Here is a 15,032-nt window from a genome sequence, read left to right on the forward strand (position 1 = left end):
CCATTAGTTTAGTAAGTCAATGATGAAGATTCTGAATTAGCTAGTATCTTTACATGATAAGACCATGAAATCTTTTTGAGGGAAAACAAACTACCACATATACAATCTGCAGAAATGATATTAGAAGAGGAAGATCAACAAAGCATACCACACATTGGTTACGAGTATATGTAAAAGTTGCTGCAGGTGATTGATGGTAGCTCCATCCACAGCCCCCCACTCAACAAAAGGAACAGATTCACCTATGTTTAACCACTTGTCCATGTCACTGTCATCTGTACAATCACAAAGTGCAGCAACACGATATCAGAATACTGAATATCCGTTTTCAGCATTCTAACTGCTAGATTTTTCTCCCATAGACACATTTTAAGCACATGAGAAACATAGATACAAGGCAGAAACTTACCACATCCAAGTTTCTCCCCTAGCAAGTCGAGGATAAAAGGGGTGCTTTTGGGTTTGGAAAACAGATATAGGGTTTGAAACTGCCACCAGCTTTGGCTACATTCACCAAACAAAGGAAACATAAGTAGCATTTATAGTATAATTGATTAGAATAATGAAAGAGTGAATCTTCTTCTGGTTCATTGATAAACACATTAGACAAGCCTCCAGTAAACAATGCAAAGGAAAAATCTGCTCTTTGATTAATCAACTCGAACTTCAATTCAGCTTTTCCATTTTTGAGATAATTTGAATTCGAGTAGTTTGCATATTTGTACTGAATGTCATCAAAACTCAAACAATTATTACCCACTAGTGCTACTGTTTGAAGTTCAATCTTAAACTTAAGTTTATTATTACCTTATAGGAGCAGTGCATATAACTGGGTCCTCAACTCTCCATTACCAACTTCTTTACAGTCTGTAGATGCACTGAGAAAACAAAATAAGTGTAAGAATATATACATCCTACTTCAACTATGAAAGGAAAGAATATAAATCCTTTGAATGTTTAGAGAAGTATGGCATGAAACTCAGAATCCGACTACTCTGCTAGTTAAGATGTTTAAAAACCATTTCTTTTTCCTTAATAATAATGTCTATCAAATTCATTTCAGGAAATATAAGTTCGAGTAAGTTCCGATATGTGACTGTCAGTCTGTCACTCGTCTCAACTCGCAAAGCAGCTACTTGGCTGCAGCCTGTAAACAAAGAGGATGAGTACCTCGGGTGATGTCAGTCTCAAAATAAATTTGACACATCAATGGATTGAAGTTCTGGACCAAGGAATGTTATACCAAGGGTTTGACAAAGATAGCAACAGTCAAGTGCAGAGAATCCTGTATGGAAACATGCTTTTGGTAGCTAGGACAAGAAGGGGTAGGTGATTTGTGCCTTTGTCTAGGACCATTCCTAAATGAATCGACGTCTGTGTGCAGTAGCAGATAGTCTAGTGGAGGAAGTAGCGATCGTAAATTAGTGGACTAAGGTACCCTTTTGAGAGTACTGCTCAAGTTGTGATCACATCTTTCAAGGTTCAAATCAGCAGGATGGCCAAATGCAGTGTTGGTTTTATATCTTTAGCTATAAATCTTGTCTCCTAAAAAGTATTTTCTTATTTCATACTATATCCAAAAACCAACCACTTATTTGTTTGAAAGGGAAATTATCTTACATTATTGGTCCTATAAACTTTCCAACAATGATAATGTGGTCTATTTTAACTCAAACAAACAAGCTTGTATTTTAGTCAGTGCCTTGAGCTTTGAGGTGCAGCACTTTGGTGCTCTCCTCATATGGAGTGGTCTCCAGTGGCATAGATCCAGCTTCAAGGCACACTCCCCCTCAATAAATAGAGAGTTGTAAGTTTGAATCACCTTAGTCTAATAAAACTGTGAAAATGTTATTTTATTAAGAAAAAAAGACAGGAATTAAGCTGCATACTTGAACTTGCAGGGGAGAAGACTCCGACCCAATCATCAGACGATGGATTGTCAGACATCAGAGTAACTGTTACCGGGCGGACATAGTCATTTGACTCATTTCCCTGTTAAAAAATTTCAATTAAGCACCACAAGAAAATGGAATGATCAAATACAAACTGACTAGTAGTACACATTCTCGGTAAATCAAGTTTGTAGCTTAGAAATCTTTAACACCGCAAACTTTGAACATATAACACGATTTTCTTTGATATCTTCATAACACAAACTTAACGTGTAGCCAAAAGTACTACTACTCATGTCAAAAAAAAAAAAAAAAAAGATCGAATTAAACAGAAGTAGCATGCTTAGTTATTTTCAAACAAAGTTCGTTTGAAGTTTAAACTCTGCTTACAGCTTACCTGTATGTCTTGAATCATTGACCTACTTGTACCAAGTATAGTAGAGTCTTCATTTTCCTGTAAAATTTTTAAATTAACACCAAGTATATAACCGCAGAAGAATACAAATGGCATTTTTACAAGGAAATTACATACCTCAATATGAAAACTCATTACAAATTATTTAGCAAATACTATACCAAGTATTAGACTTTAGTCCACAACATCATATTTCCTTGCTTCAAAAAAATAATGTACTACAGCCTGATGCAATGAGACTGAAAATGTCACCTCATTTCTCAATAAAAGTCCCCCCTCATTGTCCACTATTTTTCTTTTTTGGTTTTATTACGAGGAATTCCCACCGCCTTCGGCGAGTGAACTAATCTCCTGTGGAAGTTGCATGGGTACCTCGATGGCCAGCAACTCTCCTGTTTGAGGGGTTTTTCCATACACAAGGCTCAAACCCGATACTTGGTTAAGAAGCAAGAGACCCTTACTACTCACGTCAATCTCACTTGGTTCTCATTGTCCACTATTTTATCATGCACGTAACCATTCTAAACCACTAGGCCAAGATCTCATGGTATTTCACCCCTATCTTACTAAGCTGTATAAATGTCTCGAATAAAAAGTTGCAAATAAAAATAACAAAAACATCATCTAGCCCATAAATTACATGAGTTTGAAATGCAGCAGTACATTACCTCGGTAGGCAGCAGAATGGTCGAAACACGAACGGAAGCCTTGTTGTGAATGGCAAATTAGTACTTGAGAATATTAATCTGGGAGAGTGGTTGCACACCATCACCATGACCATGACCATTCCCATTTTTGTGACGATGTCCCAAAGTATTGGTACTCCAATTTAAGATTAAAATTGTTTGCAGAAAAAGAAATAACAAAACTTGATATTTGTTCCTCATGTTTTGCGTAATTTTGGTCATTCTATTTGGATATGGGAATGTCTATTTGTACTCTGTTTAAGGTACAATTAATCTTATAAATGATTGAATTAGTATGATTCTTAATAATTTACTTGCGTGATTTCTTATGAAAATTGACATTTAGCGACTTTATTAATTCAATATTTGATTAATATTTTAATAGTTATACCTCGTACGAGAAGAACAATTCCATATGGGGGTGGGTTAGTGGGTGTGTATCTTTGTCCTTTGATGGTTACGGCTAATGCATGATACACGATTCATGTTAAAATAATAGCATGGTGATTCCTTGACACAAAGTAAATTACAAATGATAAAGCTGTTTTATTAAATTTTGTTTTGAGAGGATGATTAGTTGTTAAAAAATGAAGTCGTCCGTGCCTCGCGGGCAGGTTGAAACAATACTACGATTACTTTGTGCAAGTCATGGGTGATTGGGTGAGTTAGTACACTAGTCTTACTTGATCTTAATGCAGACAATTTCGGCGGTACTAATACAAAATAGGAAAAAAAGTTACCTTTTCTTTGTCAATGAAGCTTGATTTCTGGCCATTTACTCCTTTCTAAGGCTTCAAGGACTTGTAATGATCATCCTTTGTATAGTAGTAATTAGCAAGTGTTGAAGCATGTACTCGAAATTGTCCCCGCCTCAATTCCCCGTGCAGCATCCGATGATAATCACCACCCCGTCACTGCAACTTGTACAGTTCTTGAATATCTTCCATGCGCCACCCATTTTATTATCACTAGATTTCCTTCAAAAATGCCCCTATGCAAAACATTAAGTTATGCGTTATTTAATTGAGAATATATATATAGCTAGATTTTCAAAAGCAATTGTATGCGCATCCTAAATTATTACTCTCTAGTTATTAATCAGTACTCATTATAAAATACAAAATTCTTACAAAATGCTTACAAATTCATTCTTGTAATTAAATTTCCCCAAGTTTCTAATAGGAAACTGCTCACAGCATACATCAAATATTACAAAAATAACATATAGCAGTGTTCCTCGTGAAAGGGAATTTGCGGTACACATATAAGCTAAGCCTAAACAAGTGCAACTATTGTACAGGCTTTACAACATGAGCTCCTCGTCAACAAGGCCGAGGCATTTGGGAGTCCCTGGAGTTAGTTAGGTTGGTTAACTTTGTCATAGTTGAAGCCAGATATTTCTGCTAGCTCTTCAAGCGTCTTTTCTCCACTGATTACCTACAAAAAGAGTGCGTATAAGCTGTGTTCATGATTATAAGTGGCTGCCTAAGATGCAAAGCTCACGTCAGAGAAATGCTAGGTCGAGTAGCCATGATTTTGCAATAACAGTGTACAAGACAAGAAATGTCCACGGCATTTTTCACAGTCATCTATTTTGCGTAGTCATATACATGAACGCTACAATTGCCTACTTATAGGTGATATGAAAGTCGACTAAAAAGAAATTGCTGATTTGAAAGCTAAATAAAGCTACGAAATCCCACCCTCCTCTACCCCCAAACTCCTACACCCAAATACCAGCATAGGGAGCCCACTTCATGCAGATAAACTCATAAAAGAATACATGAAAGGTAGAGCAAATTAAATACATATTTTTTTTTTATGGGTGAAATCAGCTGCAAGCACATTAGGCTCACCTCGCCGTTAATTAGCCATGTGGGGAATCCTTCAATTCCAACATCACTACAAGCCGAAACCATCTTGATTCCTTTCTTAACACCATCAGGGAAGCATTCCACATAATCTAACAGCTGCATTGCCTCACGCCCAAACATCTATACACAAACACGGAAAATCATATCCAGCTTAACAAATGAGCTGCTTACCAAACTGTAGAAATCCATTCAACATTATGATACAACGTCATGAATCTTAACAACACTTCAAAATAGCGACGCTGACAGGAGTTCAATTTATAGTCAGATGAGCCATAACAGTTTCAAGAAAAGTACATTCTTTTCGCTCCATATTCCATAAAACTAGCAAAACTCATTCAAGTAGAATGCCATCAAAGAAAAATGACTAGTGATTCACTACTCCAACTTTTGTACAAATTAGACATGCAAGAGGTGCCTTTGCTTATCATAGAACAAAATTCAGTTCCACACCCTTTCTGACCTCTGCTAAGATATTGATTCATCCAACATCTGGAGTTCTGGACGATCTTGTGTGGAATTAAAAGAAATCACATAACTAAATATAAATACCATGGAACTCAGAAGAAAATAACTTAAATGGCTATCGATGTGTCAGATTCTTCCATGTCAGACTCTTAACATGTGTGTACCTGAATCCAAGTAACATGGCTACTGCTGAAATTTGTGTTTTCATGAGAGCAACTCATTCTAATGATAAAATGAAGTAGGGCAACAGAGTTCTTGCATATGAGGTAATAAGCAAGAGTACAGAGGAAAAGGATAAAAGGAAGAAAACAACAGCAAATGGTAGAATCCACAATGTAGAAGCTGTATCTTTAGAATGGTGGTGAATTTTCTCTACAAGTTTCTAGAGCTAACAACTAAGAGCTTTGTGATTTCTCTTGCTTAAGCATTACTGCTTTTGAGAAAACACTTAGGAGAGTTCAAATCAGATATTCGATCCAAAATTTTGTATATCTCAATAAACCGCCAAACCAGATGGTTAAAACTTAAAACTGGCTCTGAATCCGATCTGGAAAAAGAATCTGATCTTTGGGAAATTTAGGTATCCAATTCTTATCATCTACATATAATATTCAAAACAAGAGGAGATTTAGTTTCTTGGCTTCCAGCAGTCTTGCAGGATCCCAAGGGAAGATGGTGTGATTACATACAGCTGTTGACTTGCGGTGGAGGCACTGTTACCTGGTTCGCTGTATGAGATTGGGTACGGGTTCGCAATTCGCTACCTAATTTGCTAAATTAGACCAAAATTATACCATTTTGATGCTATAATTCGCTTTCGGTTCGCGGTTCGTGGGCTGATTGGAGGATTAGGTAACACTGGGTGGAGGTAATGTGAGGTCTCAGGTGTGGGTTAGACGTTGGCGGTGGTGGAGGTGCTGGTAATTACAGTGGAAATTTTAGGTTGGAAAACTAGGACCTTAAATCAATTTTAGGCTGGCAAGTCACACCGGAAATACCAACTTACCAAGTCAATGCTCGAAATCAAACTTAAGGTAGTCAACAACCTAGAAGTGATGTAAGGTCCTAGTTTGCAACTTTTTTTCAAAGGAACTTTCTCACAAAAGTAGTACCAGAAAAGGTCCTTTCTAACAATTTTCCTAAATTTTATATAAGTAAAGCTTTAGAGTAGATGCTAACATACTTAATAGGCAATGACTGGTACCGTCTCTAGGATTTCTCGATCACAAAAATCAATACTGGAGCCCGGAGTGAGAGAGAAATAGTGAATGAGTTCATGACAGAGAGCAGAAAGGGAGAAGAGACATATAAGGAGAGAGAGATTGTGTCAAAGAACAAGAGAAAATAAACACATTTTTTAAAAGCTTTTCAAGAAAAAAAGTATTGCTGATGTTTTGGACGTCCGAAATTAGTAAGAAAAAGTGCAATCTGAATCTGATTCAATATATCCGAGACTTGGAAACACAAATTGGAAGTCAGATATTAAACCAGATCGACAGGATCAGATTCTTTTAGAACAAGACATCCTAACAGTAAAGGTCATGGGATGGATGGAGTTAATTCAGCTTTCTGGTGTGGATAGTTGGAACGATGTGAATTTATGTTCTGGTGCATGATTTCCTCAAAAGTTAAAATATGATCAAAGTGATTCTTCCACCTGGATTATAGATCTGATATCCAATGCAGATACAACTGTTTCTAAACCAACATCTGGACAACTTCAGCTGATGGAAGATATACTTGACCATCTTCGCCTCTTTGGAGTGCTTTATGAGAAGAACATATCTTCAAATTTAACGCAGATGTTATGACATCATGACCACAGAAGATTAGGCAGACGAGAAAATGATGTTAAACTAGAACAAGCAAGAAGCACATGAAAGATTCTAGAAGTAAACAACACCCACCCCTCCCCCCATCCAAACACTTCTGAGGGTCATACACCACCCAACATGGATCCTATCAGAGATCAGGCATTGGAGGTCCAGGTACTATACTGCCTCTTACCAGTAAGGAGTAGTCTTGAGAGTTGAGACTAGAAGAGAGATTGTATAAATATATATGACAAGGAGGATATCAATTTACCAAAAACACAAGCAAGTAAAGAAGAACACGGACCAGGCATATGCATCCATACCACAGACATACTTTAACCAAAACGGCAGAAAATCTTCTAAATGAAGAAAAAAAAATCTGTCACATTTAAATAACATAAGTTACCAATCAAATTGAAAACTTTAGAAACGTACACGACACAATGCACAAAAAAAATGATGCAGAATCATCATGAGGCAAGTTTGCTATCTCATTCCACCCGTCCCTTCCCAAATAGTTAGTTGTTAGTGGTTACCTCCTTTTGTTCTTGGCAGTGTGAACACCAAAAAGCCCCATACATTTTTGCCCCAGTAGATTTGAGGATTTTTGCAGAGAAATTGCAAAAGGGCTTGATGCTGAAATAATCTCCGTTGTATAATAAGTTAAATCCCATGGCTTCTGATCTGTTCAGTGAAAATGTAAAACACAACTTCAAATAGTGACTCATCAACAGCATCACATCATAACAACAACCTCCAACGTTAGAGTCAAGGAAGCAATTTGAAGCATCTAATCAGTCAGGTTATAAACACTAGTGTACTTGTGAACATATTATCTTCAATAAGGAAGAAAATATATAACAGCTAAGCACTACCGTAGGCAACTATTCTCTCCCCTCGGTGCACATTATCACCCATCACTCGAGAACATTTTCTTCTACAGCCACTTGTCCCGTAGTCAGGCCGTAGATGCTTCCTCGACATTTTGAAGCCTGCAATTCTTTGCCAAATACCCAAATTTTTGACACTTAAAACATTTTCGCTTTTCCTTATGCCAATAATTTTTTCACCATGACCAACCATCTGATAGTGGTGCATTTGGGGGGTTTCTTTTCCCTTTACAGGAAGAAGACTTTACCAATAAGGTTCTTTCAACTCTTTCTCTAGCTTCTTCCTCCCTCACTGATCTCCTTTGGTCTACAGCATTAAGAGCATTAAATAACTCTTTGGGGGTTATTTTGGATAGATCTTTGGAATCTTCAAGTGAGGAAATTTTGGACTCGTATTTTTCGGGAACACTCACTAAAACCTTATCAACCACTCTCTCATTGGAAAATAATTCACCAAGCAATCTAATTTGATTAACAATGGTCATAAGTTTACTCACATATTCCTTAATGGTTTCACTTTTCTTCATCCTTTGCATCTCAAATTCTCGTTTGAGATTCAAACTTGCATCAACTTTGTTTGAGCATTGCCCTCAAACTCTTCCTTCAGCATGTCTCATGCCTCCTTTGGTGACTCAAAAGTCAAGACATTTTGTGAAATGACCAATTTAAAGTTAGTGTTTCAAAGTAAATAGTTACTTAGTTTCATTATTTTAAGTCACTAAATCAATGTTGTTATTTACTGGGTCAGATTAGTCAACCTTAGTAGTAGTAGTGGGCTACAATTATGGGCACTATCAACCACTATCCCACGTAATTAGGTAGTGCTAGCTTGCTTTTGTTTTGTAAGTTATTTTGTAGGCTATAAAAGGCATTGTTTTCTCCTGTTTAATCGAATGAGAATGCAATTATCTTTTTAATCAACGCTTCATTTGTAGTTTGCATTTTTATCTCCAATAGAAGTCGGTTGTATTTGTTTAGTTGAGTTTGTGGGTTATTAGTGGAATATCATGTAGGTCGTATCAATTTGGTTGCAAGTTTTAGCTAAGTTTTAGTTAGTCATCTGTAATGCACTTGTCTATATAAAGGATTGAAGCGATAGAAATATCGTTTTTGTTCTTCTTCTTTCCCCTCTCATCTCTACTTTCAATAGTATCTTAAATGAAACACTTTCAAAAATCAGCAAAAGGATTGGAACAGAGCATAGCTCATTGACATATTCAAGAAAAAAGATCGCAAACAGCCATGGGAAGAGCGTATTGACATGACCCTAGATGATAGGACATAGTAAATTGTTCAAAACACTAATAATTGTAAGGCATACTTAACATTTTGGAGAACTAAATTCATCCACTTGTATATACATACATCCTTACACAAAGATGTCACTGGAAACTGGAAACATGATGTAGATTCAGCATGTTTCCAGTTAAACCTTTATGTAGAGATGTATATAGATCCAGCCCATATAAATAACAAATGTTTCCTGGTTATGTGTAGCTGGATATGTATTACATATCTTAGGTGGGCAATAAAAATCCCTTTCCCGACTTGCTCCCGAACAAAATAAATGCATGAAAAAATCATCTTCAAACATGTAAAGATCCCTGAGATCTCAGGTCTTAACCAAAATACCATGCAATTGAATCACCTTGGCAAGATTGGCGGTAAGGCACTGTATGAGGTGCTTAAAATTCCAAGCACAATAGCAGCTGTACACAAGGGTAAAGTGACAACTTTTTGTAGCTCTTGCAGTCCGAAATCCTGTAATACAAAGACATAAATGAAGAATGAAAAACTATGGTAGTGCTTTACTATTTTTTATATAAATAAATTACTCACAACTTCACAAGAGGGTAAGTACCTTTAAAATGATGAAAAATAAGCTAAATGACAACGTAGCAGATGCCAAGCAATATGAACACGAAGCTCCTTCAAGTCTAGTCGCCAGGATGTATAAAAAGTAAGCACTTGCAACTGCCATGGAAGCCGAGACAGGAAGCAAAAGTAGACGCCCATCACTTTGATTGATTTTGAGAGGCATATTCCATCCTCCTAACTTCAAACCTAGGAGAAGGATAACTCCATAGGCAGTCATGCCGATTAGTGGAAGAGGGACACCTGGCAAATGCAAAAGGAGGATCATTGAATCTTCTTTCAAACAAAACACCTGCAGTAATGTTAAAATTTGATGTTCAGGTCAAAAATAGATTCTGCATCACAAAACCCAAGTATAAATTTGATATAACTTACAACTGCAATAATATAAATTTTCAACTTTTACGCCATTGGATTCATATTTTTAAAAAAAATTAAAAAAATTAAACTAAGATGAATTAATGATATATTTTCATACACTATACTTAATAGATTCAATAAAATAAAGTACATGTACTTCTATTTTTTTATCACCCACCTAAAGTGGTAAAGAGTTTTAAAAATTAAATCCTATTATACATGTAAAGTGTCACGTACTCTTATGTAGTTATACTCCCTCCGATCCCACATTACTTGTTACACTTTCCTTTTTCGTCACATTACTTGTTACACTTCTAAATAAGGAATGACCCTACAATTATTATATTGTCTCTCTCCTCCCACTAAAAAAAGTTTGGTCCCCACACCCTCTCTCATTCAATTAAAAAAATACCCCACTAACTCCTACCCGTCTACATTTTCAATAAAATAACATTTGATAACCAAGCAACCACTGATCACCTAAAACTTTGTGCAAAGGTAAGTGTAACTAGTAATGTGGGACAGAGGGAGTAATAGTTATGTAGTACCTCTAAATCATTAAACTACAAAGATTCATAAAACTCAAATACCCAAACGGAATAAATTACCCTGTTGCTAAACTGATGTGGGTATTCATCACTCACAAGAAGACAGGTTATAGTGCACGTGGTTTGACAAGTTCTATATTAAAGGTAGACCTTTAGATTCTATCACTTTCCCTATATGTCTCGGTCTTTGAAGAAAATTATAGGTTGTTGTAAACTGATTGTTGCTGCTGGTGGATGGGTTCTGAAAAATGGTGAGTACTCATACAGAAGCTTTACAAACTCATGGGGGGGGCATCATCAGAGTATACCTTGGAGGAGGGTTCTCTGTGGGAATAAAGCTTCTCCTGCAGATTTATTCCCACAATCTCTCTTATGCATGCATGTGACATGGATCCATCTTTCCCACAAGCAGTCAGTTTTATAACAATGTACCAGAAATATATTTGCTAAGGGAGCCAATTTACATTTCACATTATCCTCAGTGCCTAAGCCTCCTTCTGGCAGACTACATCCCCAGCATACTTACCACCCCATAAGAAGGCTCTTCAAAGAGACACAATATTGTTCATCACAGTCTTGGGGATAACAAAAATGGCCATCAAATAAGCAAGAATATATATGACAACATCAACTGCAATCCACCCAAACAAGAGAGGTGCCTTGATTAGTTGACCCCCAACTTCTAACTCAGACAGTCATCATGCCAACCAACGCATCCCAATCATCAACATAGTCCTTTACTCCGTAGCAGACAAGGTTATTCCATCCTTTCTTTTTGGTCTTTCTTTTTGGTCTTTCTTTAGACAAGCGGATTGAAAATGATTTCGGGCATAGGCCCCAAAGTTCATCAAATGACAACAAGTGAATGAAAAATAACTCAATACATATAGACCTTGCACCATGGTTCCCCTAACCAACCAACCATGTATGAACAAAATAAAGTAGAACACAGTTTTCAACAAGGTCTCAATAAAATTCCGGCAAATGGTTCATAAGTTCATAGAATGCTCAGATCTTAGTCACCTGCATCGCTGCTTTTTACAGGCTTTCAGATGTTATTATATAAGAAACCGGAATTTTATGTGGAATTCCAACCTAATCCTCAGTAGTGCAACCTCCCCTCTAACCCGCAAAATTTAGGTACATAAGGAACTTTTATGACATATAAAGCCACTTGCTAAGTTTATATTTACCATTCCTAATCTTCCTAAACCAAGCAACTAATTGAGAGCTACATCATCCAACTATATTCGTACCACATGAACATACAACAATCACATAAATGGCAATAGATTATCAAGTTTCCGCGTAGTCAAATGACCAATTAGTTCCATTTCTTAATCAAACTAAGTAAAGTCAACAAACCAAAATAATTAAGAATTACAAAAACTGAAAACTGAAAAAAATTAGAATTGAAAAATTGGAAGTTACCAAAAACAACGGCATAATCACTATTGAGGACATCACTGCAAGACCCAGCACCAATAGGGCAAAATGGATCGGAATTAGAGAGCTTAAGATAGGTCAAGTAAGCAGTTTCCAGAAACCCCAATCCACCAAGACCCACACACCAATTGTATGTAGAAATGTTCGACGGCGATGACGAAGAAGAAGACGATGAAACCGGCATGTTCTCTGCATCTTCGGACTTCTCAGTGTCGCGGGTCGGGCCTGGAATGCACATCGCCGGAAGTAGAGCAACCCCATGTCTTAAATTTCCCTGAAAAGGATAAAAATTATCAAATTGGGAAGAGAAAGAGAGAGAAGGGGGATCAAATGGGAAAGTGGAGAGTAAAGAGACAGTACCTTGAATTTGAGGAGAGAAGGAAAGGAAACAGGGCAAGAGAAAAGGGCTTTTGGAGGGAGTGATAGGTGTAGTAAAGATGATGAACTGAGCATCATTGCTTGAACCTGAGTTTGCTTAAGGTGTAAAAATCAACAATTTACACTGCAAAGATGGAGTGATGAGCAAAGAAATGGGAGAAAATTGATTCAGTTTCGTGTTTTGGTGTGCTTTACTTTGGTCTAAAGAGTGAGAGATTGGTTGATGATCTCCAACTCCCGTACCGGGTGGTCCGGGTCAATCAAATCAATACGAGGAAAAAAACAAGTTCACCAGTTTTACCACTTTGCCAAGGGGGTTTTACACTTTTATTCACTTAAAAATCTATTTATTACTATATACTAAAAGCGACACTGGGAATGACACGTGTCATTTCCTGGTGCGATTTTTTTCCGCCAAAATATTTTTTATTTTTTTACTTTAAAATAAATAAATTACATTACATTTTTTTTAGAAACTAAGATAAAAATATATTTTAATTACCATAGATGTGCACTGCATAATATATTATTGGATGAAAGTTAAATCAATAATATTTTTTCCTTTTTGATATAATTTTATTTATGTATTATTATTATTACTTTTTAATCTGATAAGAAATATAAAAAATAATGATAAATGAACTTCTAATGTTAGTCTACTATTAATAATATTAATACATGGTAACTGGTAAGTAAGAATGTTAATTAAAATAATAATACATGATAAGTAACATATAAGTTTATTTATCAAGATTTCACTCAATTCAAAATATGTTGTATTTGACTAACTCGGTTATGCTCGGATCTTTTCGAAAATTAGTCTTGAGTCATTCGGGTTTGGTAAACGTTGTTAGATCGTTCTACATACAATTAAACGATTATAATTTTTAACTTTGTATAGTAATATGTAAATTAGTTCATTTGAATATTTTTTTTACACAACTTTGTATTTATACTTTTTCATATGTCCTTTTTATTTTCATGCTTTCGTAATATCACAAGTCTTTTAGTTATTAAAATAATAAATTGTTTAGTAGTAGTCGTGCGTTGCACGGGCCCTAAACTAGTGAAGTACTAGTTTTAAGTCCGTGTGATACACGGTTTGGCGTTAATATATTTTGTTTAAAGCTTAAACTCTACGTAGTACTTCGTATATTATGGTGCGTTTTATTTACCTGATTTTTACTTATTTTTCTTAAACTTATCTTATCTAAACTTATCTAACTTATTAGAACTTTATCAAAACTTATTTTAGTTATAAATTATATTTGGTCAACTTTTTTTTTTTTTTTTTCTGAACTTATCTTATTTGAAATTAACTGAACTTATTTTTCCTGAAATAAGTGGAAATAAGGTGAATAGAGCAGAGCTAATAAGATAAGTACGCAGTACGTGAAAGCAAGAATGCCATGATCGGGATCCTACCTTGGATAGATGAAGGGGGTTGGATCGGATCGGTAGAATCGGATCGTAGGATCGCAAGATCCTGATCCTACTAAATAGAAAAAATAATTTTTATATTATTAAAATGAAATGTAAAATCATGTATTCAAGTAATCTTAATACTTAAAGATCATTTTTTTGCTCATATAAGATTAATACTTGTGTAGATTCAAGTGCAATTAATAAGATGTGCGCAAGTTTGTTGCAATTAATATTTTAGTTATGATCAACTTCAAATCTTAATTGATATATAAAAATTATATGAATTTCTTTACTTTTTAGTAAAATTGATACTTCTTTTTTGTAACTAATTTATTAATAGAAGAGTATGATATTTATAATGATATGTGATTATGAACTATTTAGTAATAAAAAAATGATTTATTATCTTGAAATATTGTATGCTGGATCAAATCGTTGGATTGGATCGTAGGATCGTGTTAAGATCCTACCACTGAAATTTTTTATCGAGGTAGGATCGTAAGATCCTTCACACATTAAAATCCTACCTAAGTTCCGGATCGGTGGCGTGTTTTAGGATCGTAGCGTCGTAGGATCGTAAGATCCGAATCGGGAGTTTAACAATCATGACGAAAATACTTTTTGTTATATCTCTAATACGTGTTATGTTAAACTCTTTTGATGATGATAAAAATAAAATAAGAATATGATGATTAATAAATATTTAGTCTCATACTTGTATCTAAGTACCAATACGCTAAACCTCAAAAAAAAAAAAAAAAAAGTACCAATACGCTAATCATGAAAAAGATAAATACAATCCTTATCTTTTTGTCTGATCTTAATTATATTATTCCTAACTAAGCTAAATAACTTTTAAAATCAAACGATCAACATATTTTGTCGAAAATATTGAAAGTTCGAAACTGTTCACGATCGCACCGCCTGACATGACATTTAACGGCTATGTTGTGTTTTGTTT

The 15,032-nt window shown here is 35.4% G+C and overlaps 1 protein-coding gene, 1 long non-coding RNA gene and 1 pseudogene across 3 annotated transcripts; all 3 read right to left on the reverse strand.

The window, feature by feature from the left end:
• LOC130461346 (thiol-disulfide oxidoreductase LTO1-like) overlaps positions 1–360 on the reverse strand; it is a 7,981-nt pseudogene extending 7,621 nt beyond the window's left edge.
• Positions 361–1,895: 1,535 nt separating this feature from the next.
• LOC130462010 (uncharacterized) lies at positions 1,896–3,250 on the reverse strand. The gene is made up of 3 exons (XR_008922106.1): positions 2,976–3,250; positions 2,290–2,346; positions 1,896–1,992 (listed from the first exon to the last, which is right to left on the reverse strand). It is a non-coding gene; the product is annotated as an uncharacterized lncRNA (long non-coding RNA).
• Positions 3,251–4,139: 889 nt separating this feature from the next.
• LOC130461241 (thiol-disulfide oxidoreductase LTO1-like) lies at positions 4,140–12,899 on the reverse strand. Of its 2 annotated transcripts, XM_056829244.1 has the most exons (7): positions 12,629–12,899; positions 12,254–12,542; positions 9,901–10,157; positions 9,688–9,800; positions 7,686–7,833; positions 4,850–4,987; positions 4,140–4,430 (listed from the first exon to the last, which is right to left on the reverse strand). In XM_056829244.1, the coding sequence occupies exons 1-7, from the start codon at positions 12,722–12,724 to the stop codon at positions 4,350–4,352; spliced, it is 1,122 nt and encodes a 373-aa protein (XP_056685222.1). In that variant the 5' UTR covers positions 12,725–12,899; the 3' UTR covers positions 4,140–4,349. The 2 variants fall into 2 exon arrangements, with proteins under 2 accessions (XP_056685222.1, XP_056685223.1); XM_056829245.1 differs by lacking the exon at positions 12,629–12,899 and having other exon boundaries at positions 9,901–10,206; positions 12,254–12,391.
• Positions 12,900–15,032: the final 2,133 nt, after the last annotated feature.

This window comes from Spinacia oleracea, chromosome 5 (genome assembly GCF_020520425.1).
Source record: "Spinacia oleracea cultivar Varoflay chromosome 5, BTI_SOV_V1, whole genome shotgun sequence".
Classification (NCBI taxonomy): Eukaryota; Viridiplantae; Streptophyta; class Magnoliopsida; order Caryophyllales; family Amaranthaceae; genus Spinacia; species Spinacia oleracea.